This window comes from Hyperoodon ampullatus (genome assembly GCF_949752795.1).
Source record: "Hyperoodon ampullatus genome assembly, chromosome: 3".
NCBI classification, from domain to species: Eukaryota; Metazoa; Chordata; class Mammalia; order Artiodactyla; family Ziphiidae; genus Hyperoodon; species Hyperoodon ampullatus.
The window spans coordinates 13,180,802-13,208,083 of record NC_136916.1 but is presented as its reverse complement, the minus strand read 5'-3'; the positions used below and the strand labels follow the sequence as shown (position 1 = coordinate 13,208,083).

The 27,282-nt window shown below is 43.8% G+C and overlaps 1 protein-coding gene across 2 annotated transcripts in view; it reads right to left on the bottom strand.

The window, feature by feature from the left end:
- Positions 1-2,689: 2,689 nt before the first annotated feature.
- The window catches only part of PIP4K2A (phosphatidylinositol-5-phosphate 4-kinase type 2 alpha), a gene marked incomplete at its 3' end in the record, with an annotated part of 177,187 nt that continues 152,594 nt past the window's right edge, over positions 2,690-27,282 (bottom strand). The window contains exons 7-10 of one of the 2 annotated variants that reach the window (XM_079700634.1): positions 15,994-16,107; positions 7,472-7,715; positions 5,315-5,418; positions 2,690-2,770 (exon numbers count right to left, since the gene is read on the bottom strand). In XM_079700634.1, the coding sequence (XP_079556760.1) occupies positions 2,690-2,770; positions 5,315-5,418; positions 7,472-7,715; positions 15,994-16,107 (543 nt within the window). Of the gene's footprint in view, positions 2,771-5,314; positions 5,419-7,471; positions 7,716-15,993; positions 16,108-27,282 lie in introns of those variants that run through there. The other variant, XM_079700635.1, reaches the window with a different exon arrangement.

Here is a 27,282-nt window from a genome sequence, read left to right as displayed (position 1 = left end):
CCAGCTGGGTGCAGTCTTCCGTGTTCATCTCATGTTCCGTGAGGACCCGCACGCGTGCAGCAGATGTGAAAAGCACGTGACGCTCAGACGATTCCCTCGCATCTCAGTCGCATTACAACAGTTACACATTTTCAAAACAAGTGCTACAGCTGAACTGTTTGCTCACCTGGCACCAGTGACAATGGAATGCTCAAAAAAGCCTTCTAGCCACCAATGGTGTCCCAGTCAAGTTTCAAAGAAATGCTGACACACAGAGAACTATGGTTGGTAAATTTAAAAAATAAGACTGTGTAACTTTAAAGGGTATTCAGTGAAGAGATTTCTTTTCTCTGTCCATCTTTCAGTAAGTTGATTTTGTCATGGAAGTCTCTATCATTTATACTAAGAAAACAGGTCACAGGTTGAAGGCAAAGCTCTAGTTCGTGAAAAGACTCAATTTTACTTTTACTTCTTCAGGGATCGGCTAAAGACACTCTTAGCACCGAGTATGTAAACTTTGTTTGCAATAGAGAGACACACAATTGAGAGAGAGAGACACACGATTGAGAGAGAGGCACAAAGGCTCCACCTTGTGAGTCATCAAAGTGCTTTATTTTGTAAAGCCTGGCTCATGACTGGAGTGTACTGTTAGCACTAGGAGATACAAGGCAAACTTCCTCACTCTGACCGAAGAGTTGATCAACAGAACGGATGACAGAGACTGTTACAGACAAAAATAAAGCATTTTGTAAACTTCTAGAAGCATACACAGATTGGCCACAAAGGAAACAGTTACTCAAATAATGTATGGGTACCTTCTCTTTACTTCAGGGTCTCGCTTTTGTAATCCTGGATCAAAGAAACTACAGCATAACTTCAGAGCACTGAAAAGGACTCAACACCAGATTGAATGGTAGGGTGGGGGGAAAATACTAAATCACCATCTCAATTAATTTAAACACATAAAATACAGATTTGTACAACAAGGTCACAGTGCTGTTGACGTCGTCTGTTGAGGATAACAGATCTCTGTGAAGTCAGTAGATGTAGTAGAATGGCCTTGCTGCTGGCTTCCCAGGATTCCGGCTGCTGTCACCTGGTGTTTTCTGGAGTAAACCCACATACATTGGGCACAGTTGCAGACTTGATAAGCCCTGAAGGAAAGTCACTGGCAGAGGCAGTATGGTGTGGGGTATTTGTTGAGCTGTAAGTAATTACTGAGGGGTGGATTTTTTTTTTCTTTTCTGAACCTGCCTACAAAAATCATCTCACGTTTTAAACAAAGAATTTCAAAGGCACAGCTTTAGCACAGTGTATAAGTTGATAACCTATTCTAAGCAAGTCTAATATTTTAGCTTGACACCTTTCAGAAAATGCCAGGAAGTTGGTAAATACATGATCGATGTTGGAAATTTATAACTTGATTAGACACAGTCAGCACAGTTTAGGGCAATGAACTTGCGTAACCAGATCTGGGTTAAACATTTTCTTAAAAAAAAAAACAAACAAACATTAGGTTGATAAATGTGCATCAGAGGAAAACAACCCTTTTCCTTTTACTGTAAAAGACCGCCTACCATTAAAATGTGACTGCAGGATACATTTCAAAATAGGACAGACATTTCACCTACACTGTAAAATGACTTTACATGTAAACTTCAAAAATCACGTGCTGTACATTAAATTTTTAGATTCAAAAATATCCCTGTTTTCCTAATAATGTAAACAGTAATATTGAGGGTTTCAGTTAAGGGCAAATTCGTAACAAAACACCACTGTGTAACTGGAAAATCGAGAGTTCTAACTGCTTTGCCTCCCCCACCACGGGAGATGTAGATGCCATTGCCCAAAACTGCACTTTTCAGGTGAGCTTTGTTTTTATTTTGTAGCATTAATTACTATATTGCAACGTAAGAGTGTGTCAGTGAAGAAGCTCCAGGCAAGAAAAGAGAAGTAAGCAGTTTTCCTGGGCATATTTACTGAGGTGAAAATGTACAGAGAGAGACACTAGGGGCATCAGCTTCCTGCTGGAGGAGGGGCATTTGTCCCCAGACACCGTGAGTCCTGACACCTGAACCAGGATGCGCGGGAGACGCCAGCCTCCTCCGTCCAGCGCCCGGGGTGCAACTGTTAAGGAGTGTCAGCGTGCGTGGTAGAAGTGTAACATCTGCAGTAAGTTTTTTTTCCTTTTAATCACCATCATTATTATTATCATCATTATTATCTACATTATTATTACGATTACCGTCTCACATCTTTCAACTCCAAAAAATAAACTGATCCACAGTTTATCGTGTGGTGCCAACCTGGTTGGTCTGACATGCATGGCCGCCTCCCTCCCCCCTGCATGTGCTCACTCACTCATTCATTCATTCATTCGTCCACAGCTGGAATCAGAGGGTTACTGCCTCAAACACACTCTGACCGAAGTCGGTTTCCATCAACCGATCCATCAATTTTTAAGATGCTCACGTGCGTGTGCGCACGCACGCCCCCCCGCCCCCCCCCATACACACCCAAGTCAGAAATAGCTAGAGTGATGCTGGGAAATATCAGGTAGCTGTTAAAGCAAGTAGTCCCCAAATCAGTCATCTTGGCCTGAAGATGTAAACGAGGAGGTGTGCTTCACTGAGTTTGGTTTTCATTTTTCCTGTGCCGAAGCCACCTCTGTCCTTCCCACGCTCACGTCCGTCTTCGGCCATGCAGGACGTTACGTCAAGATGTGGCCAATAAAGTCCAAAAAGCGCTTGGAATACTGTTCTGGGTTCACGGTGGAGATCTCCGCACCAGCCTGGGCAGCGTGAGAGGAGAGGAACAGTGACAGAATTACTATCAGTACCTACAGGAACTTCCACTGCAACTGAACATGAAGCCAGTCATTTTCAAACCTGTGCAGCCTCTGCTTGTAACTCAGAATATCTTGGATATTGGTCTGAATAGCCAAGCCTCTTAGGAATCTGTGTGTGAAGACAAGGCAGAGTCGCAGGACCAACAGATGCCACTGTCACATACACTGTGACTACTGCCACTAAAAAAAAAAAAAAAAAAAAAATCCAACCGACCACGTTTGAGATACTCCCGTCAAATGTGGAATCTGCGTGGCCTACATTCAGAAGCCACGGGGAGGATGCTTCTGTTTCTCAAGAGAACAGATTGGAGATGCCTTGAGAATGACACAAACAGCAACGTTTGGCCAAAGGGAAACTCCAATGACAAGGACACAAGGACCGTGTTCATTTTTCAGGACCGAGGTAAGCGGCTGGGTGCTCAGAAATGAGGGGCGACAGCCGCAGCAGCAGGGGGCAGTGTCAGCTGCCAGGGCTCTTTCCCGGACCCGTAAGCGGGTGAGACACAGCGCTGTGACTGCGTCTCCCCCGGAGGGGCACGGGCACGGGGGTGCCATGGTCCCCATTCACAGAGACCTGCTTGGAGCTGGGAAGCCGGCCCCTCGCAGAGGCTCAGTGGGGGGTTTCCTATGACAAGAGCACAGTGCGGGCCAGCAGACCCCCCCAGTTACCAGCCAGCCTCCTGAGCTGCAAAGGGCAGGACCAGAGTTTTACTAAGTCACCAGACGCTGTTTTTACACACGCAGCTCACAGGGGAACCTGTAATTTCCATGCCTGGCCTGGGCCCCTGGGATCTCCACGGAGGAGCCCCAGCTTTGAAGGCAGAGTGGTTCCCAACAGCAACTCGACACAACATTCCTTTGCAGAGGAATGTCTTGCTCTTGCAAACTGCACCCAGTTTTAGGCCGTGTGCCGTATCATGGAGCTGAGCTGGTGACTTACAGGGGAGATGCAAATGCAGCCATGTTTGCTTTGGCACGTTTCCAGTTTCACGTGGTCTAGAATATCATAGCAGGTTTGAGGAAGGGTGGGAACAAACACGGAGCGTCCCCCCACTGTTCAGTCTATTCACCACAAACGTCTCATCAGTAAGGCATTAGGACCCCTTCATCAGCTGGCGGAACTGAAGCGCCAAAGCGCTCCCTCCAGGTCACACACGGGAAAGGTGAAATAGGATTCTGGCTCGGCTCTGTGCTTGCAATACACCCAGGTTGTTCAACCAGAGATGAGCATCGGAATTACCGGAGCCTCTTAGAGGCCCCTCCCCCAGCCTCCTGAGCTGGACTCAGAATCGGGGAAAGGGGTGGTGCATCTGTCAGGCACACAGTTTGCAAATGGTGCTCAGAAGGCTGCGGTGCCAACCCCCGTGTGAGAGCTGCTGTGTACCCTCCTCTCTGACCGATAGAGGATTCTTAACGCGTTCGGTGGGCTGGGTAGGTCGTGGTCCGTGCGCTGCACACAGCGGGCACACCAGAAATAGTTGACAGTGTGACTGAAATATTTCTGTGGCAAATGGGGCATGGTGTTAGGCTGCTTCCGTTGCTGACATGACAGCCTGTTTGACTTTAAAATAGAGAGAGAGAGAGAGCCTTTAGTAGAGGTTGATGTTCTGCTGGATGTTGGTCGGCTCCACACTGTGGGGAAGCATCTCTCCTGCCAGTGTGAATGAGCCAGGGCACAAGTTCATCCCTGTGGGATGGGGTCTGTGGCCTTTTTGGCACGCCTGAAAGCCAAAATGGATCCCCGCGATGCAAGCACAGTGGAGACTCACGACTTGTGAAGTCCAGCTGGCCAGGCGGGCCTCACTGGGAGATCGGGGGGCGGGGCTGGGTCCTGAGGAGCAGTCCTCCCTCTACCACTGCCTAGGACGCGATCCTGGCTGGCAAGTAAGCTCTCGCCCTTAGTTTCTTCACCTGATAAGCAGGAGTGCACTGGTTTCCCCTCACAGGCTTGTCCCGGGGATTCAACAAGTTACCACAGGCTGGGACAGTGAGAATTCTGAGCAAGGACAATAAAGGTGAGGGATTCGTATTACTCATCTTTGATCCTGCACTCAACAAATTTCTGTAGTAGAAAAAATTACAAATTGTGCGGAAAGGAATATAATATTGCATATCTTGGAAGCATCTGAAGCAGAGAATAGTGCTTCAGTTCTGAACATTTCATATTAAAACACTTAGTTGTCATCATTTAGCCCTTTTGTCTTTGAAACATTTTTCGAACAAAAAAGAATTTGTGTAATATTCTCACGATGCATGTGTCTGTTAATAACCCCGGTGGGTAAAAGAAGAGCCGCGCCGGGTTTAAGTGACTTGGGAGCGGCGGTCCGAGCGCGTGCTGGCTCTGACTCTGCATCAGAGCGTGACCCCTGCAGAGAACCAGAGCCAGTGAAGGCCTGTGGGCAGCTCAGCGGAAAGGAGCGGACCTGAGCTGGTCCCTGCACGACAGGAAGCAGGGAGCAGAGAGGGAAACCAAACGGAGATACTTACGCCGTGTTTAACAGTTTTTGCAGCGTGGGCAGCTTTCTTTTTTGCATCATAATGAGTCAGAATATCAATAATTGCCATAAAGTACACCTCTTTCCTAGGCGAATCTGTAAAGGGATGAGAGCAATGATTGTGGGACAGGTGATGACAGCACCTGGAAAAGTGCAAGCTGCTGATGGAGGAAGAGGTGAGGGATTCAGTGGGACGGGGGTCGAAGGGGTCTGAAAACAAAGGCAATAGAGGCTTTTAAAAAGTCGTGCATATCCCTATGAAACAGCTTAACTTTCTGTCCCCAATTCTCTCTCAATTTGAAAAGTAAAAAAGAGAATATAACCTCAGGATATTACCAGTAGAAGTGCAAGGGTCAGACTGTTTTTGTTAATCTTCATTTTCTTTAGTGATTGTGTATTGCTTTGGTATAAAGAAAAATGCTATTTAAAAAATACTCTAGGGCCTCCCTGGTGGCGCAGTGGTTGAGAGTCCGCCTGCCGATGCAGGGGATACGGGTTCGTGCCCCGGTCTGGGAGGATCCCATGTGCCGCGGAGCGGCTGGGCCCGTGAGCCATGGCCGCTGAGCCTGCGCGTCCGGAGCCTGTGCTCCGCAACGGGAGAGGCCACAACAGTGAGAGGCCCGCGTACCGCAAAAAAAAAAAAAAAAAAAAAAAAAAAAAAAAAAAAAAAAAAAAAAATACTCTAAAACAAGTAGAAGTAATTATGCTCCCTAATACTTTCTACCATTACATACTGTTCCTAATGAGCTGTTCCTAATTCTCATTGGATCTAGTATCAGAACTGGATAAAGGCATATATCACCTACAGTACCCATCTTCTACATATTTCCACAAATATGATGCTGTTTCAATTATGAACAGTATGAAAAAGTACATTTGACTATATCTAATTTTCTGTGTTGAAGAAACAATTTTGGTGAGCAAAATAAAAAACATAACGGGTTTCCCTGGTGGCGCAGTGGTTGAGAGTCCGCCTGCCGATGCAGGGGACACGGGTTCGTGCCCTGGTCCGGGAAGATCCCACATGCCGCGGAGCGGTTGGGCCCGTGAGCCATGGCCACTGAGCCTGCGCGTCCGGAGCCTGTGCTCCGCAACGGGAGAGGCCACAACAGTGAGAGGCCCGTGTACCGCAAAATAAATAAATAAATAAAAATTAAAAAACATAACTCAAACTCACCTGGCTGCTATGCCATGAGATATTTTTTTAAACAATGATGGACCACAATTTTTATTACTCAAAAAATCAGAGGCCTGCTTTTATCTCTAAATTTTTTTTCCATGTATAAGTAGCTAAGGTAGCAAGTAATATTCCTACAAATATCTAATCACCCAGATTTTGAGGATTAAGATGGATCTCACTTTAGAGAAGAGGGCCACAGACACCTTAATGGGGGAAAGAGCAGAGGACAGACACAGCAGCAAATGGGAGATTCTCATCCTACACCCTGGGCCAGCTTCAGCACTCCTGAGAAGGAAAGGGCTGGTAGCAGTGAGATGCCTGCCCTACACGATGTCCACAGGGGGTTTGGAGTGGACCACATATGTACCTAGCTCAGGATAGGCTTGTGACACTTGAGATCCACATAAAAGAGAGATAGCTAAGAAAAAGAATATTTTAAAACATTTCTTATATATGGTATGGACATTTACACAAGCATGTGCATATGTGTGTTGTATATGTACAACACACACTTGTGTGGTTTCACTCTGTTCCCTCAATATCACACAATTCAAGGACCTCATCACATTACAGTTCAAAACGAGAGGTTACCTTTGACATAGTTTGTCCCAAAATCAATTGATCGGGACTCTTGAGAAGGAGTCTTACAGGGCAGCACGCTTTTTTGTTGTTGTTGTTGCGGTACGCGGGCCTCTCACTGTTGTGGCCTCTCCCGTTGCGGAGCACAGGCTCCGGACGCGCAGGCTCAGCGGCCATGGCTCACGGGCCCAGCCGCTCCGCGACATATGGGAATCTTCCCAGACCGGGGCACGAACCCGTGTCCTCTGCATCGTCAGGCGGACTCCCAACCACTGCGCCACCTGGGAAGCCCCAGGGCAGCATGCTTTTAACCGGGGTGATGATTACCAGTAGATAATGCAAAAAGAAAAATCTAAGCAGTGGTAAAGAGTTGATAGTAACTCAACTTACTTTCATGGCATTTAATTCCATAAACATCAATGTTTGGATCAAAGTCCCCGGGAGCCAAGGGCGGTGAGCTGTTGAGCGTATTTCCGGGGCTGTCGGGCGGGGTCCCGACAGGGTGGGCGCCGTCGCTCTCCCCCTCCTCCTCTCCGTCATTCTCCTCACACTCCACTTCTTCCTGTTCGGCTCTCTCCACGTCGTGGATTCCCACCAGGAGGCTGTAGTCCATGAGCTTCAGCTGGGCAAGAAACTGGAAGGTGGGAAGCGACATGGTCAGTTATGCCTTAAACACAAGCCCAGAGTTAAAGACAGCAAGCTCACAAAAGGGCGGCAGAGGCGAGAAGAAGATTTCTCCAGGAGCAGCCAGGAGCCTCTTTAATGGTGCTGTCACGGTCCCTGGCAGTTTCTCCAGCCAGAGCTGTAGCCTCACACTTCAGGCTGGCTCAGAGCTAGGATTATCTCCCTGAGATGCAAAGCTGGATGCTGAGAGGGATGCATTTATCACATCGAGGTTGTACTATGCCAAAGAGCAGAGCATGACTGGCAAGGAGACGCAGGGAAGAAAACGTTTCTCTGAACAATCAAGACTGGCTAATGGGGAAACCAGGGACCTCCCACGGAGCTTCCAGGGGAGCCTCTCTGAACGGCTTGTGAAAAGCCTTTGAAACGCAGCACACTTGTGGAGGAGGGTATTATGCCCTCCATCACAAATAAGCACAAGCTCCGGTGTCCCAATCAACCAGCAAATGCCTGTGTCGCTGCTCAGCACTGTCCTTCAGGCCTGCTGGGGGGTTTCCTTCTGAAGGAAGTGGGAGCCGGAGACGCTCCTCCGTCGCCCCCTCCCGTGCCTAGCACAGGGCCTGCCCCGACCGACCCCTTTATCTGGGGGCTCTCCCTGGCCCGTGCCCCGCGCCCCCACTGCGTACCCTGGCTGCCCTCCAGAGGCCTGGGCACAGCTGGAGAAGCTGGATTGCCGGGTGGCAACATCTCCCACCCACATTGTGTAGTGGGTGCAGCGTGGGTGGGGCTCGGTCGGGCCAGCTCCTGCTCCGCTTGCAGGGTGACAAGGCAAACGCCCCCTCGTCCCACCCCTGCTTCTCCCTCTGGGCCCTGGGAAGGTCCCTGGGAAGTGGCAAAGGTCGGATGCTGCCCCAACTTCCCCTTCTGGTCCTTTGGCAAGGGAAGCATTTGGTCACGCCCCTGCCTACGACCTTTCAGTGGGGCACCGTTTCTCACAGGGTGGAAACAAACTCTAACACTGTCCACGGGGCCTGGGTAGTTTGGCCTCATCGCCTCTCGGGCCGTCTTGAACCCTGTGCTGGCCTCTGGCCCTCTCCCTGCGCCCCTCCACCTCCCACTTGACCTTCAGGTCTCAACTGCAGGGCACTTGCTCACGGAAGCCTGTCCCGATTCCTGCCGGGCATGTGTGCACTGCACACTTCCCCTACGGACACCTGGTTTAGCTGCACACTCATCTTATTAGATTACTTGAGTAACTGCTATCTTCCCCAAACACCGCAGCCCCGTGAGGACGGGGCTCTGGCTGATTTTGCCCTTGAAACTGCCATTATTAGTCAAATCCATCTCACCTGCCTTCACGAATCAAGGTCTTTTAAGACTTGCATGTTCTCCAAGGGGCACGTAGCCTTAACAATGATATCTGCCCAGCTGCTTTCTAGAAACTTGGAGTCAGCTGTGTCTAGTTTGAGCTGAGTTGGTTGAGACAGGGTAGGACCACTGACCCTCCAACTGGGCATGCGTGAGCGTCTTTTTACACGTGCACAGGATGGAAAGCTCCACCCTTGGATCGTGCAGAGGTCAGTAGCCTACTTAAACCTGTGCAGAACCTACCTTTTCCCAATCGCCTTTCCTCACGCTCCCCAGGCCTCAGGCAGCACTGCTGCTGCTTGTCCCGTAAAACACCTCGAGCCCCTTGCCTTGGGGAGGCAAATTTGAGATTTGCTCTTCCCGCTTGGCTGCCTTGTGAACAAACCCTCTCTGCTGCAAACCTCAGCGTCTCTGCGTTTGGCTTCCTGCACGTCGGGCACAAACGAGCCTGGTTCGGTGACACCCTCACTGCACTCCTGACTCCCAGGTAAGTGATGTAGCTACTTGGCATTTATTGAACAAGAGAACAGGATGCCTGCTGCTTCTTCCCCAGTCCCCCTTACCTCTCCCTAATTTCCCCTGACCCCTTCCTCTAAGAAAAATAACCACCCAAACCAAATAAAAAGAACAAAGCAACAACAAAAAGACCTTCCTTTGAGACTGCAAGAGGCAGCACCTACTGGAAGCAAAACGAGACCATTTACGATATATCTTTGCTCTGCAGAGCAGAATCTCTCTTTAACACGTAGGTCTGTTTGACCTTCAGATGGTTGACCGTACAAATAAACTTTCAAGTGTGCTTTATGTACGAGAGTACAAAAGGGACTGCCTGTAATTAACCTGCCAAAGGTCAGGCAGGGAAGGGGTGATGACCAGGGCTGAACTGCCACACGAAGTAGGATGGGTCTCCAGGCCCACGTCTTCCCCTGGCACTTGTGCTGCTCTCACAATGTCGGCCAGGCCCAGAGCTCCTTTCCTGGTCTCTGATCTGTGGTCAGACCACTGCTTAGGCTCCTCTCCCAGTAAGGAAACATTTGTATTCAATAAATAAAAGTGAAGTTAGCTCCCAGCATCACCCGCTAAACTATCAGTGAAATGAAAAATGCATCTCTTGACAAGAAGTTGTTCTGACATACCCAAGATCAAGGAAACCAGTTGCAGCCCCAAATGGGGATTATATAAGAAATGGGGATTATATAAATCTTCAAATCTGTGCGGCTGAGACAGAAATGGAAAAGACCAAGGACAGCACAGTGGTTAAGAGTGTAGCTTTTACTGATAAAGGTGACCCATTAAAGTATCAGATAATCCTAAATAAAATTTAAAAAAAAAAGTTTTGGAGTCAGGTGGGCAGTTAAATTTTATGTCACTAGCTCTGTGCCTTGATGATAAATTCACCTCTCTGAGCCTCAGTTATTCTAACTATGAAATGGGACAACACCACTAAACTCACAGTGGTGTGGAAAGGATTAGAGAGAATGTAATGGAGGCAATGAAAAGGGCCTTGCATGTAACAGTGGGCGCGGGTTTATCATTGTCCGTGTGGTTATTGTGGTAAAAACCTTTTTTTCATCACGTAGGTAACTTAAACATGGGGACAGGTTCAAGTGAGGTGGGCCAAGAGGGGAGATGTGCTGAAGAGCCCATTGACTCCTCAGCTCTTATTGTCATAAGACGCCATTTAAAATCTCTTCTAAAGTAGAGGGAAACACAGGGCAGCAGCAGGCCTGAGATTCTTGCTAGAGAAAGTCCCTGCTGGGCATCACAAAACTACTGTGGGCTGAAGATGACAGACCCCAAAGAGAAGAGGGGTTTGGGGCTCCCTGGAGGGTCTACCTCCAGCTACCATTAGGAACTTAATGCACATTTGCTATTTTCTGTCATCCCTTTAAGCTTCTAACTCAAATTAGTGATTTCTAAATACATAAGATTTCAAAGCATGAAGATTTTAAAATCTTTATAATCTCTAGGTCCCATGCTTTCCAACTTAATAATTATCCGCCAGACCTTGATCAGCCTATTTTTCCCTTAGAATATCCCACTTAATCTGCTTCCTTCATAATTAATTCCTCATTATACCAAGTCTGAGCTAGTACCTTCCTCAAGGTTTTTATGAGCCCTGTCACACACAAACCCTTCTAGAAAACTGTGGCTAAAGAGCTGTTAATAAACTCTCCTTCTGTGTGTTGTCTTTGGAGAAATGTCTGTTTAGGTTGTCTTCCCATTTTTTGATTGGGTTGTTTTTTTGTTGATGAGTTGTATGAGCCGTTTGTATACTTTGGAAATTAAGCCCTTGTCGGTTGCTTCGTTTGCAAATATTTTCTCCCATAGGTTATCTTTTCATTTTGTTTATGGGTTTTCTTTGCTGTGCAAAACCTTGTAAGTTTGATTAAGTCCCATTTGTTTATTTTTGTTTTTATTTCTATTGGCTTGGGAGACTGACCTAAGAAAACATTGGTACGATTTATGTCGGAGAATGTTTTGCCTATGATCTGTCTAGGAGTTTTATGGTGTCATATCTTTTAAGTCTTTAAGCCGTTTTGAGTTTATTTTTGTGTATGGTGTGAGGGTGTGTTTTAACTTCATTGATTTACATGTGGCTGTCCAGCGTTCCCAGCACCACTTGCTGAAGAGACTGTTTTTTTCCCATTTTATATTCTTGCCTCCTATGTTGAAGATTAATTGATTGTAGGTGTGTGTGTTTTCTTTCCTGGGCTCTCTATTCGGTTCCATTAATGTCTGTTTTTGTGCCAGTACCACACTGTATTGATTACTGTAGCTGTGTAGTATTGTCTGAAGTCTGGGAGAGTTATGCCTCCTGCTGTGTTCTTTTTCCTCAGGATTGCTTTGGCAATTCTGGGTCTTTTATGGTTCCATATAAATTTTAGGATTCTTTGTTCTAGTTCTGTGGGAACTGTCATGGGTAATTTGATAGGGATCACATGAAAAGATGCTCAACATCTCTAATTATTAGAGAAATACAAACCAAAACTACAATGAGGTATCACCTCACACCAGTCAGAATGGCCATCATTCACAAGTCTACAAATAACAAATGCTGGAGAGGGTGTGGAGAAAAGGGAACTCTCCTACACTGTTGGGGGGAATGTAAATTGGTGCAGCCACTATGGAAAACAGTATGGAGGTTCCTCAAAAAACTAAAAGTAGAGTTGCCATATGATCCAGCAATCCCACTCCTAGGCATATACCCAGATAAAACTATAATTCAAAAAGATACATGCACCCCCTGTGTTCATAGCACTATTTACAATAGCCAAGACATGGAAACAACCTAAATGTTCATCAACAGATGAACGGATAAAGGTATGGTATATATTTATATACAGTGGAATACTACTCAGCCATCAAAAAGAATTAAATAATGCCATTTGCAGCAACATGGATGGACCTAGAGATTATCATACTAAGTCAGAAAGACAAATACCGTAAGATATCACTTACATGTGGAATCTAAAATACGATACAAATCAATATATCTACGAAACAAAGACAGACTCACAGATACAGACAATAGATTTGTGGTTGCCAAGGTGGGGGGAGGGAAGGACTGGGAGTCTGGGATGAGCAGAGGCAGACTATTATATATAGAGCGGATAAACAACAAGGTCCTACTGTACAGCACAGAGAACTACTGATATATTCAGTATTCTGTGATAAACCATAATGGAAAAGAATATGAAAAAGAATATATATAACTGAGTCACTTTGCTGTACAGAAATTTACAAACAACACTGTAAATCAACTATACTTCAATAAAATTAAAAAAAACAACTTCTTTACAACAGATTTGAATTTACTTTTTACCAAGTTTATTAACACTTGTTCTACTGAATCACCACCTCCCAACACATCTGTGGTGCAGGATGAAAATTCCAGCCATCCCTATTTAGGTTATATTTAATCGCTTGTTGAAAGCCATAATGATCCTCTCTTGGAGTACTTTATCTGAAAACCGTCTCAACTGTGCTGTCACAAACATCTTTAACCTGCATGTTATATCAACAGTTTAGGAGTGTGGCTGCCAGTGGCCTCAAATCCCAGTCTGAATTTAGTAGCTGTGTGTCTCTGAGCAAATTACAGTGTCTCTGGGCTCAGTTTTCTCATCCATAAATTGGGATAACAGCACTCAGCCTCAAGGAGTTAGAAGAATGAAGGGAGAGAATGACTGCACAGGAAGGACTTATGCTCTACATGCTCTGTAAGTGTTGGCCGCCAGCCATCCTGCTACCCGCAGTGCTCCCTCCCCACCGCCGACCCAAGACATGGGGGATGAGATGGCCTGTGATGGGGTGGATGCCACAGGACACAAAGCACAGTTTTGCGTTGTGTGAAATTTGGATCCCAGTGTGAGCCGACGAGAGATGAGCATGGGCCCTGGTCAGAGCTGACGAGAAGCGGGTCAGAGGGCAAAAGTGACTTTTCACTCTCCATAGAGTGCTTTCTTCTGGAGAAAAGGGTTCACATATACTCAAGTGTAAAGCTATCAGGACTAAAGTACTTTGAGTGGCATATGAATAGAACAGAATTTCAAACGCAGAAAAAAGCCCCTATGTTCTAATTTTCCTACAAAAGTATTTACTGAGCTGTAGTAAACTCATCTTTTACTTAAAGCATTGCGTCAGCCCCCCAACCCCCAAATCCTGTACTTAAACAGGCCAGCCAGCTAAATTAGAAAGCATGGACCTGATGGAAAAATGAAACGAGATTACATTCTAGTCTCATTATCAAGATCAGATGTCAAGCTACTTCACCATAATTACCTGCTTAAAAATGTAATAATGCTTCTGCATGAATTTCAAAACTAGACACTTACCGACCATTGAGAATTTATTAAAATGAAAGAACGCCTTACGCCCTGCCTCCAGTTCAACAAAACAGCTAAGTAAGTGCGAGAGCCATGGATGGGGTTAAAATTATCCAAATCCTCTGATCAAGACACTATTAGAGACAATGAAAGGGCGAAGAGAATCCTTGTGTAATTCAACTGTAAATTTGAACGGCTTCAGTTACATTATTTGTGGGGTCTAAATATCATAGTAATATACAGCCGACAGAAAAGATGAAAACCATCTTTCTAGCAGATCAGATAACCCTAAGGCCTATTTACCCTAATTGCTAAAACGATATTATTCTTGGGATCAAAGACTTGCAGAATAATGAATAAAATTCTCAAAGAGCATGTCTACCTGTGTCACTTTATCAGATCAACTTGACCCCAAAGTAAAAGGGAAATACTTAGCTAATATGCATTTTAATAAAAACCACTGACAACTGAGGAAAAATAAATGCTTAATAATGAGAAACTGGAGAAAAACTACTTTTTAAAAAAAGACACTTGTATCCTTCATAAATAACCAATATCTAGGTTCTAATTAAAGCATATACATGATGTAGGTTAAAGTGCAAAAAAATTTCTTAAAATAACTTATAACCTAAAAATAATCATGAACTAATTTGGTCAGTCTGCATGTCTTGCAATGAAAGATGTTAGAAGATTAAACAGAAAATTATAATACTGCTTCTACCCTCACGGGGGATATAATCTAATCCATGACATTTGTTCTTTGGCCCAAGTCATTTTGTTTGGGTTTTTTTTTTTTTTTTGGCCACGTGGCTGGGCTTGCCGGCAGGTGGCGTCTTAGTTCCCTGACCAGGGATGGAACCTGGGCCCCGGCAGTGAAAGAGCTGAGTCCTAACCACTGGACCGCCAGGGAACTCCCAAGTCATTTTGTTTTTAATGACACAGGAAAATCTTTCCACAAAGCCTCTCTGAGTAGCAGATCTGTACTGGCATGGGGAGAACTGTACTTCAAAGTTAAAAAAACCAAAACAGAAACTGCACACACATGAACAAAAGTAACAGCTAAGAGGGCTTCCCTGGTGGCGCAGTAGTTGAGAGTCTGCCTGCTGATGCAGGGGACACGGGTTCGTGCCCGGGTCCGGGAAGACCCCACATGCCGCGGAGCGGCTGGGCCCGTGAGCCATGGCTGCTGAGCCTGCGCGTCCGGAGCCTGAGGCCCGCGTACTGTGCCAAAAAAACAAAACAAAACAAAAAAAACAGCTAAGAAAAACATAGCTTAGTAACTGTTTAAATTAGAACTCTCTTTGCACTGTTTTGTAACCTAACAAACTTCAAGAAAAGAACGTTTTTCCTGAATTTATTTCTAGAAGAATTATATACAAGGAAGTTCAGTGGGAGAACTGCAATGCCATTACAATAAATGGAAGACAGGGAAAGGTGTATTTTTAATTCGTAAAACAGCATTTACAAAGAGAGCTCCATTATAGACTCAAAGCCCATTTCCACATAGTATTTTATTTCTCACAACATCCCCCATGACCCTGGTGTCCTAAACTGCGTTTGTGCCACTGCCATGCTGTGGCAAGGCTGTCTTGATGGGCCCCACGTCACTAACTTCACAGAGGCTGGTGGAAATATGAAGCATTAAGCGACTGAGGCTGGCTTTTGCAACAGCAAGATGTGGTTCAGATGGAGAAAACCCCGAATTCAGACAGTTACTATCCACTTGTCGACACGCTGTGCTCTTTGGCAGAATGCACTCAGTCCCCTGGCCCCAGCCCTGGCTGCCGTGGGCAGTCAGTCTACGCCCCTACCCAACAAGGAAGCCGGGAACCGGAGGGAGGGGAGGCCAGCAGAAGACGCCGCGTGCTTGCTTTTGTTTGTCCTCTAAAGGGGGAGCTGCTGAACTGGCACACTTCTCTTTGAAACCAGATCACATATGAGATATACCTGTTTATATCTGCTTTGGATAATGTACAACATATGTTTTTGCCTTGGTTGCCAATTTAAATAGATGGTTTTAAGAGCTCCTGAAAACCCAGTGCTGCTGACATTCATACAATGGGCCGTCCCTTATACTGAGTTTCTTTTTCTTACCTCGACATCCTTCTTCAGTTTTTCCAGGAATACCTTTTTGTTATTGTCATCAATATAAATCTTTTGACCCTCGTTAATGAAATCATTATCCTTTAAAGTTGGCAGTTCTTTGGCCTAAAAAAAAAAAAAAAGAGAAGAAGAATAAGAAAGAAGCTTGACTAAAATCTAAAAGACATGTATGCCCTCCAGTCCTGGAGGTTAAGTTTCCACTCTTGGAAGCTGAGTTTGCCCTGTTCACCGCAGAGGTCTTACCCAAGGCAACGACATGTGAGGTGGCTTGCGTGCCGCAAGGGGGCACCAGTGAGCTATGACCACTGGAAGCATTTCCACTAGGAATGGAGGGTCAGGTATACTCCATATTATGAGGCTTTTGTAACAGATTTCATGGTTTTCATATGAACGAACCTGACTGCTTTCTTAGATTCACTTTCTCAAAGAAGATTCACAAGAAGTCTCCTAGGTATAGAATTCATATCCTTGGAATTCTTTGTCAGGAACCCTCAATTTTCTTACTGGTATAACCCAACTCCACCCCTCCCTGACAACACACACACTTTTGGGATAGCCTTTGCTGGGTTCATGTTACAAATAACATGTTATCTTGCTCAGAAAAGCACCATCCATAATCCTATCTAATTTCTGAGTCAGGGAGAATATGCAGCCAGAGGTTAGCTATCTGCCCTTGTAAGCCTTCCTGTACACCACTCCAAGAAGGAAATTCTGTTTTCATCTGGGCAATATCGAAGGAAAATGTCTTCTAGAGTAAAGCATATTAAGATGAGAAGTTCTACCCTTTAAAAATAAACAAGAGGGTAGTGAGCTGGCAACTAAACTACGCTTAGGCTGAGCAACACAAAGTAATGCATGATTATCAAAATATGGGTCACAAGCAAAAAAAAAAAAAAACCAAAAAACTAGCTTGTACTGCAGCATATAAGATAATAGAGGCATATAGCTTTAAAATAGTGTGGATTATTCAACTTCGTGCAACCTGCATTCTGGGAGAGTTCAAAACCCCTCCCCACACCTTTTGGCTGACCACTCATGCTTATTTCTTCCAGTTGAAAGGAATCCAACATAATACATTGCCTTTCTTAGTATACTAATGAATGCCTCCTTTCCATAAGTGTGAACTAAATGGGGAGGGAAAAAAAAAGGAAAGAGCATACTGTCCTTCCTGGTCTCCACACTACCTCCCCCTCATTCAGAGTGATTAAAAGCTCACTGGGTACATCTGTCTACTGAACCACCATCCAAATCCCTAAACTGCTCACTTTTTCCTTTCTATTCTGTAAGGTACACACATGTATGTAGACTACTCACATCTATCTGTACACACACACACGCATGTATATTATGCAATTCTAAATCAGCAGCTTTGCTACTCATTTTAACTTTGAGAAAATGTGCAGCTTTGTGAGTTTTGAATTTGATATAACTATTGCCAAAGTAATTATCCTTACAAAGCAGGTATAGCAAAGCTCAGAAATCCAAAGATTCCATTCAATAAGCAGTTACTGAATGACTGTCATATATAGGAATATAAAAATGAATAGGTCAACATTTCTATTCTAAAGGAGTTTGTAATCTTGTATGAGACACACCAAAGCAAGTAGGTAAGAAAATAAGGCAGCATGAGTTTGTAAGGCCTATAGATAAATAATACGGTTCTTAGGGAGAGACTGATTTACTTTCAAATATTTTATGCCCAGTCAGAGTCTGGGGAAATGAAATGCAGTGCCATTCTACACAAAAACTAGGGAGGGGCCGGGTAGACTAACTCCGTAAGTTTGTCATTAATCATTTAAAAATGTAAAATGTGAAAGAAAACCCTGAATGCGAAGATGGCGTGTTAATGTTAAATGTTTGAGTCAAGCACACAGACCTGAAGTTGTTCTTTTCCTAGAACTGAAACATAGTTTCACAGTGAATGAAATGCAAGGATCTGAAGTTTAACAAACTCAAAGGCCAGTGAGAAGCTTTGTCAAAGGTACAAAACTGGGGTGCTTTAGAAAGCGCTGAAGCCAGATGTATGCACAAACACAGGAGATGGAGAGGGTCATGATTCTCCAAGCAGACAGCTCGGGCATTTGTCTGTTTAGGGGACGGTGGTGTGTGGTTGGGGGCATGGAGGATTAAGAGCTGCCTGAACTCTGCAGCTCATTTTATACGTGCAAGCAAAGCAGGGGAGGGGGATTTTTGTGCATGCGTGCCAGAAACCTGAAGGCAGGGATGACAGGCTACAGACACAGCGGTAAACGACCCATGTTGGTGATACCAGTCTTATTAATGCAGATGAATGCCATTTCAGGGTCACCTCAGCAGCACTACCTCATGTGACAGGGAGAGTATAATCCTACCTCATAAAACTCTGGACACCCTGTACTTTATTACTAGGCTTACTTGTGAATTTCGCAGGCACTAGGGATGAATTTAGATTGGATCAAATTCAAAAAAGGGCAACCAGATTGGTTAAAAGACTTAAGGGCGTATTGAAAGGCTCAAGAGGCACGGGCCGGTCCTCAGGGCAGCTGCTAGAGGAACCCAACACTGGTCCACCAATGCCCACCCCCCGGTGTCAGCAGGATGGCAGAGGCTTTAGGAGCGCAGGGTTTTGGAGACATGAATCCTGAGGTTCCCACCCTCCATCCACCCCTTACTTGCCAGGGGCCAGTTTCTGGACCCCCTCCAGGCTGTTTGCATATGTGTAGAAGGGGGAGACCCTGCTAAGTCCTTGATGTGCATCCATTTATTTAAGTGCATTATTTCATTTACTCTCATTTACAACCTTAACTCTTACTATCCACACTTTACCAACAGGGAAACTGGGTTAAGTGAGATAACACAGCTAAGGTCTCACAGCCTGGTAAGTGGAGCTGGTAAGCCGGTTCCCGTGCTGAGATGCAGACCCGGGCTGCCTGACTCTTAGTACAACTTAGCTGAATGACTAAGGATCCGGCCAAAACCCCTGTGACATTTAAATAGTGAGGCGAGTGGCACTTAGTGTCTTCGTCATTGCCGTGAGCATTCAGTAACTTGTATGGATTTAAAACTGGTCTTGTAGGTTGAGAGACTGCATAGAAGATGTTTAAAAACAGAGGTGAACTTTTTCTGCTAAAAACTGAATGATGAAGATGAAGTCACCTGACAGTAAGCACCCTCAAGAAAACCTTGTTGCCTGGCTTCTTAAAAATTTCAATATATCCCTCTGATAATGAGCAGCATTTATATTAAAGACACACCTTTTTTTTTTTAAGTGAGGGCAACCATTTTGCTATGAATTAATGAACATCATAAACTCGCAGTGTGACACTGCCCACAAAGGTGACGTCTGCAGAGCAGCACAGAAATAATCGTGGGCAGCAAGCGATCCCACCCTTTGCTTTGTGACCCTGAATTACTTGCACTTAGCGGGGAGTTTTGAAAGCCTCAAAGTCACTGGGTCTGGTTCCTTTAATGGGCATCTTTCATACCCTTTCTAGCTCAACTGCAGATACCAGCCAGAGGGCAGAGGAAAACACCAGGGCTAAAGACATCAGCTCAGAAACACTTCTGAACTGCGGACTCGGACGCTGGCTTCCAGCCAGCGGTCAGCCACCTTTCTGAAGTGGTCGTAGGTTAAGTCTTCACTTATTAGCTCTGAATTAAGTTTTCCTGGCCAGTTTCACGTAGACTGGGAGCCTCCAAATGTGATGGGGAATTGCAGTACCTCACGTGGCACTTACTGGGAGGCAACACCAAGGAGGCTGAGGCATGGGATGGGCCTGCTCTTCCTCCACGGCCCTCCCCAGTCCGTCCAGCCTGGCCAGGGGAGTGAGGCTGCGTACAACCAAACCCAGGACCACGGCCAGCACAGCCCAAGTCTAAGGCTAGTTCCCTTTTGCAGGAAGTGATTGTACTAGGGTGGGTTGGACTCAAAATGGTATTTATCTCTACTAATGTGATGTGTCAATGTACAAACACAGCTAAAGGCATAAGCAGAGCGATGCCAGTCCCCCTGCGACCGAGCTCTCCTTATTTTGTTGTGTGGATAAAATTGGCAGAGTGAATCTCCCTGGCACTTTCATGCTGGGTGATGCCAGACCCCAGGTAGATTCAGTATGGCCCAGATGTCTACTTGGGACACTGAAGCATGAGCTTCTGAGCACAGACTGGACCCAGGCCGCCAGAGTTCTATCTCAGCTGCTCCAGTTATTAGCTGTGTGACTTAGAGCAAGTTACTTAACCTCTCTGTGACTTGGCTTCCTCATCTTTAAATGGGGGTTAGCAAACCACACTGTTGTGAGGATTATACCCATTCATACACCTAAAAAGCTTAGAGCCCTGCTTGCCATGTGGAGAGTTATATATAAATATTCTTGTTATTTGCTGGGCATATTCTCAAGTATGGCATGTGTATCTAGAGAAAAGTTCATCACTGATAAATCCAGAGCAAGGTTTTTTTTTAAAGCTGCATATTTTTAAAGCATATTTCACACTTTTATAATAGTTGGGGTGTTTAGACCCAGCTGCTCTATCTGTTCAAACCTCAGTTTCCTCATCTATATAGTGGAATATTAAGAATACCTATCCAATAGGGTTAGCGTGTGAATGAAATGACACGAAACACACAGTGCTTGGCAATGAGAACGCACTAGATATTAGTTTGCGTCTTAGTTACACATTAGCTTTGACCATGACCAATACTGTTACAGTGTTTCGAACTATTAAAGAGTACAGACTTGCCCATCGTCTTCTAGCCTTCCTGATTTTCTAAAAGAAGTAGGCTCTTTAAATTTGGGATATCAGTAACCTAAGCCATGTTTAAAATTGCCTGTGTTTTCAGGTTTTATCATTAGGCACAAACCTCACATGACTTTTCTACATATGGCCTTTAAGTTCTGAAGATACTTTCCTTATTGCACACACACCTAGCACACACAAGTGCAAGGTTATTTCACTTCACTGTATCAGACAAGGTGCATTAGATGCATAAGCCCCTACCTTGCCTGCTGTCCAAACCCTGACTGTGAATTCTCTTGGCCATAAAGACCTCTGGTCACTGCAAAAGCTCTCCCTAGCCAGAAAACCTCACTGAAACCCAAGTGAGAATAAAATGTTGCTTTATAAAATTGGGTAAGTTAAATTTTTAGAGTAATAAAGTATATTTTATTACTATGGAATAAAATACTTCGATATCTATGGCCAAAGACAGAAATTTGCTGACTTTTGTTTTACCTTAATTTTTCATGTGTTTAGTTTTTCTCAGCGAGTAGGTGATAATAGTGGGTAATTTAGTGAATGTCGATTTTGCTGACCTAAAGCAAAAATTCACTAGTTGGAATCCCAGTAGCCAGAAAACAACCCCAAAACTAGAAAGTAACAGGCTCCTTGGGAACACTTCACTTGCTATGAGCTGTAAAAAGAAAATTGTTTCATTATAAACATTCCCTCCCCTGCTTTTTGTAACTACACTATTGGGTGAAAAGTCTTTTGTTTCTTGGTTGTTTTTTTTTTGGCTGTGCTGTGTGGCTTGTGGGATCTTAGTTCCTTGACCAGGAATCGAACCTGGGCCCATGCAGTGAAAGCGCTGAGTCCTAACCACTGGACCCCCAGGGAATTTCCAGTTTTTAGTTTCTTTTAAGGCACAGTATTACATAGGCTGTCGCTCGGCAAGTCCATATTCTTCAATAGTAAGAAACACACTATTAACAGTGTCAGTCATGGTCAAAGATGCTTTATGTGCAACTAAAACACAAATGGACATGAGAGTTCAGGTATACACACAACTGCATCAGGGCTTGAAGATAACCAATGTGTGGATAGTATTCTAAATGTATAAATGCTTCTGAATATAAGTATTCCCTAGGCTTCAATAAAAGATATAAATGACCTCTAAGGAGAGATTTGGCTAGGGGTTTGAGGTTAAAAGAGGAAAAATGTTCAGAATGAAGAGCTACAAAGTCCAGAGCTTTTGTTTTTAGAACTGTGCCTCTGTGGCCAGCTCAGCAAAGACCCAGGCGTAAAGGCAGTGGCCAGGGAGAAATTACAGATTCCGGGAGGGCAAAGGAAGCACGGGGCTCTGCTTCCTCCCATTAGAATGGTAGACAGGAGATTTTTTTAAAAGACAAGGCATTAGAACTTCCCTTCTAATATAAAAATATTTAGCACTTTTTTATAAACTTTAAAATTATAAATTACTAAATTTTGCACATTCTCTGAAAACAAAACATAATGCTTATCAAAAGGATTTAAATCTTCTGTTTCAAATAGAAGTTAACCTGTTTGTAATATATAAATATTTCATTGGGTTCTGTGACCTGGTGCATGATTGCTGTCATTTGCATGGAGTTTAGTAATATTGAATGTGTTAAGAGTTAGTAAAGCCAGAAATTACATGGAAATCTTAATTAGATCTTTAATGTCACTAAAATATCTTTTGGATGACTCAAAAATTTTTTTTTTTTTTTTTTTTTTTTTTTTTTGCGTTACACGGGCTTCTCACTGTTGTGGCCTCTCCCGTTGCGGAGCACAGGCTCCTGACACACAGGCTCAGCGGCCATGGTGCACGGACCCAGCTGCTCCGCGGCATGTGGGATCTTCCCAGACCGGGGCACGAACCCGCGTCCCCTGCATCGGCAGGTGGACTCTCAACCACTGCGCCACCAGGGAAGCCCGACTCAAAAATTTTTAAATCAAATATTTAAAATCTATATTTACAGCCAAAAACTTCAAATACAGAATTCAAACTACAATGTACTGGATTTAACATCATTATACAATTAACTTTTACAGAGTCTATTAAATTGCCACTAACAGGAAAAAGAAAAAATACATGTACTTAAAATGCACAGAGCCAAAATTTACATAATACAGAGTCACGTTTAAGCATGAAGACCTTAACAGAAAGATGGAATATACTTCTGTCACACTCGAGTGTTTAATGCAAACAGGATTCTGGCCCCAGAAGGTTTCAATGCAAAGGACAATGCATAGCATAGCACTCCGTGATTAAAGGACTTGTATTTCAGAAAGAAATGAATTTTTCCTCAATGTGCTCATTTGACAACCTGTTTTTAAAAAGCCTAATTGTAAGCTTCGACATCTAAGATTGCTGCCTGGTGTCCCTTTGATGGGCCATATTATGACACTCAGAGCTGAATGTACAACATAAAAAACATGTACTAATTATTGTCTCAAGTTAGGGACTGCTTATTATGTTCCTGATTTACTTGTTAGTCCAAGCTCACCTAAATAAAAATAAACTTGCAAAGAAAGAATAAGCCCCTTTTCGTCAGGCTTGCCAAAGTAACTTCATAGAAATCAGAGTCTGGAATTGCTGAACAGTCATCCACAGGAAGACACTGGAACTCACCAAAAAAGATACCCCACATCCAAAGACAAAGGAGAAGCCACAGTAAGACAGTAGGAGGGGCACAAACACAATAAAATCAAATCCTATAACTGCTGGGTGGGTGACTCACAAACTGGAGAACACATACCACAGAAGTCCACCCAACTGGAGTGAAGGTTCTGAGCCCCACGTCAGGCTTCCCAACCTGGGGGTCTGGCAACGGGAGGAGGAATTCCTAAAGAATCAGACTTTGAAGGCTAGTGCGATTTGATTGCAGGACTTCAAAAGGACTGGGGGAAACAGAGACTCCACTCTTGAAGGGCACACACAAAGTACTGTGCGCATCAGGACCCAGGGGGAAGGAGCAGTGACCCCATAGGAGACTGAACCAGACCTACTTGCTAGTGTTGGAGGGTCTCCTGCAGAGGCGGGGGGTGGCTGTGTCTCACCATGGGGACAAGGACACTGGCAGCAGAAGTTCTGGGAAGTACTCCTTGGTGTGAGCCTTCCCAGAGACCACCATTAGCCCCACCAAAGAGCTGGGTAGGCTCCAGTGCTGGGTGGCCTCAGGCCAAACAACCAACAGGGAGGGAACCCGGCCCCACCCATCATCAGACAAGTGGATTAAAGTTTTACTGAGCTCTGCCCACCAGAGCAAGAGCCAGCTCTACTCACCACCAGTCCCTCCCATCAGGAAACTTACACAAGCCTCTTAGATAGCCTCATCCATCAGAGGCCACATCCACCAGAGGCCAGACAGCAGAAGCAAAAAGAACTACAGTTTTGCAGGCTGTGGAAGGAAAACCACATTCACAGAAAGATAAGACAAAACGAAAAGGCAGAGGACTTTGTACCAAATGAAGGAACAAGATAAAACCCCAGAAAAACAACTAAATTAAGTGGAGATAGGCAACCTTCCAGAAGAAGAATTCAGAATGATAGTGAAGATGATCCAGGATCTCGGAAAAAGAATGGAGGCAAAGATCGAGAAGATGCAAGAAATGTTTAATAAAGACCTAGAAGGATTAAAGAACAAACACCTAGACGAATTAAAGAACAAACAGAGACTAACAATACAATAACTGAAATGAAAAATACACTAGAAGGAATCAGTAGCAGAATAACTGAGGCAGAAGAACGGATAAGTGACCTGAAAGACAGAATGGTGGAATTCATTACTGCAAACAGAATAAAAAAAAAGAATGAAAAGAAATGAAGACAGCCTAAGAGACCTCTGGGACAACATTAAACACACAAACATTCAAATTATAGGGGTCCCAGAAGGAGAAGAGAGAGAGAAAGGACCCAAGAAAATATCTGAAGAGATTATAGTCGAAAACTTCCCTAACATGGGAAAGGAAATAGCCACCAAAGTCCAGGAAGCACAGAGAGTCCCAGGCAGGATAAACCCAAGGAGAAACACACCAAGACACATAGTAATCAAACTGACAAAAACTAAAGACAAAGAAGATTATTGAAAGCAGCAAGGGAAAAATGACAAGTAACATACAAGGGAACTCCCATAAGGTTAACAGCTGATTTCTAGCAGAAACTCTACAAGCCAGAAGGGAGTGGCATGATATGTTTAAAGTGATGAATGGGAAGAACCTACAACCAAGATTACTCTACCTGGCAAGGATCTCATTCAGATTCGATGGAGAAATCAAAAGCTTTACAGACAAGCAAAAGCTAAGAGAATTCAGCACCACCAAACCACCTCTACAACAAATGCTAAAGGAACTTCTCTAAGTGGGAAACACAAGAGAGGAAAAGGACCTACAAAAACAAACCCAAAACAATTAAGAAAATGGTCATAGGAACATACATATTGATAATTACCTTAAATATGAATGGATTAAATGCTCCAACCAAAAGACACAGGCTTGCTGAATGGATACAAAAACAAGACCCATATATATGCTGTCTACAAGAGACCCACTTAAGACCTAGGGACACATACAGACTGAAAGTGAGGGGATGGAAAAAGATATTCCATGCAAATGGAAATCAAAAGAAAGCTGGAGTAGCAATACTCATATCAGATAAAATAGACTTTAAAATAATGTTACAAGAGACAAGGAAGGACACTACATAATGATCAAGGGATCAATTCAAGAAGAAGATATAACAATTATAAATATACATGCATCCAACATAGGAGCACCTCAATATATAAGGCAACTGCTAACAGCTATAAAAGAGGAAATCGACAGTAACACAATAATAGCGGGGGACTTTAATACCCCACTTACACCAATGGACAGATCATCCAGACAGAAAATTAATAAGGAAACACAAGCTTTAAATGACACAATAGACCAGATAGATTTAATTGATATTTATAGGGCATTCTATCCAAAAACAGCAGATGACACTTTCTTCTCAAGTGCACACGGAACATCCTCCAGGACTGATCACATCTTGGGTCACAAATCAAGCCTTGGTAAGCTTAAGAAAATTGAAATCATATCAAGCATCTTTTCTGACCACAACTCTATGAGATTAGAAGTCAATTACAGGGAAAAAAACATAAAAAACACAAACACATGGAGGCTAAACAATACGTTACTAAATAACCAAGATATCACTGAAGAAATCAAAGAGGACATCAAAAAAATACCTAGAGACAAATGACAATGAAAACACGACAATCCAAAACCTATGGGTGCAGCAAAAGCAGTTCTAAGAGGGAAGTTTATAGCAATACAAGCCTACCTCAAGAAACAAGAAAAATCTCAAATAAACAATCTAACCTTATGCATAAAGGAACTGAGAAAGACGAACAAACAAAACCCAAAGTTAGTAGAAGGAAAGAAATCATCAAGATCAGAGCAGAAACAAATGAAATAGCAACAAAGAAAATGATAGCGAACATCAATAAAACTAAAAGCTGGTTCTTTGAGAAGATAAAATTGATAAACCTTTAGCCAGACTCATCAAGAAAAAGAGGGAGAGGACTCAAATCACTAAAATTAGTAGTGAAAAAGGAGAAGTTACAACAGACACCACAGAAATACAAAGCATACTAAGAGACTACTATAGGCAACTCTATGCCAATAAAATGGACAACCTGGAAGAAATGGACAAATTCTTAGAAAGGTATAACCTTCAGAGACTGAACCAGGAAGAAACAGAAAATATGAACAGACAATCACAAGTAATGAAACTGTGATTAAAAATCTCCCAACAGAAGTCCAGGACCAGATGGCTTCACAGGTGAATTCTATCAAACATTTAAGAAGAGCTAACACCCATCCTTCTCAAACTCCTCCAAAAAATTGCAGGGGAAGGAACACTCCCAAACTCATTCTATGAGGCCACCATCACCCCGATACCAAAACCAGACAAAGATACTACAAAAAAAAGAAAATTACAGAGCAATATCACTGATTAATATAGATGCAAAAATCCTCAACAAAATACTAGCAAACAGAATCCAAGAACACATTAAAAGGCTCATACACCATGATCAAGTAGGATTTATCCCAGGGATGCAAGGATTCTTCAGTATATGCTAATCAATCAATGTGATATACCATATTGACAAATTGAAGAATAAAAACCATATGATCATCTCAATAGATGCAGAAAAAGCTTTTGACAAAATTCAACACCCATTTTATGATAAAAACTCTCCAGAAAGTGGGCACAGAGGGAACCTACTTCAACATAATAAAGGCCATATATGACAAACCCACAGCAAACATCATTCTCAGTGGTAAAAAACTGAAAGCATTTCCTCTAAGATCAGGAACAAGACAAGGATGTCCACTCTCACCACTATTACTCAACATAGTTTTGGAAGTCCTAGCCATGGCAGTCAGGAAGAAAAGGAAATAAAACGAATACAAATTGGAAAAGAAGAAGTAAAACTGTCACTGTTTGCAGATGATATGATACTATACATAGAAAATCCTAAAGATGCCACCAGAAAACTACTAGAGCTAATCAATGAA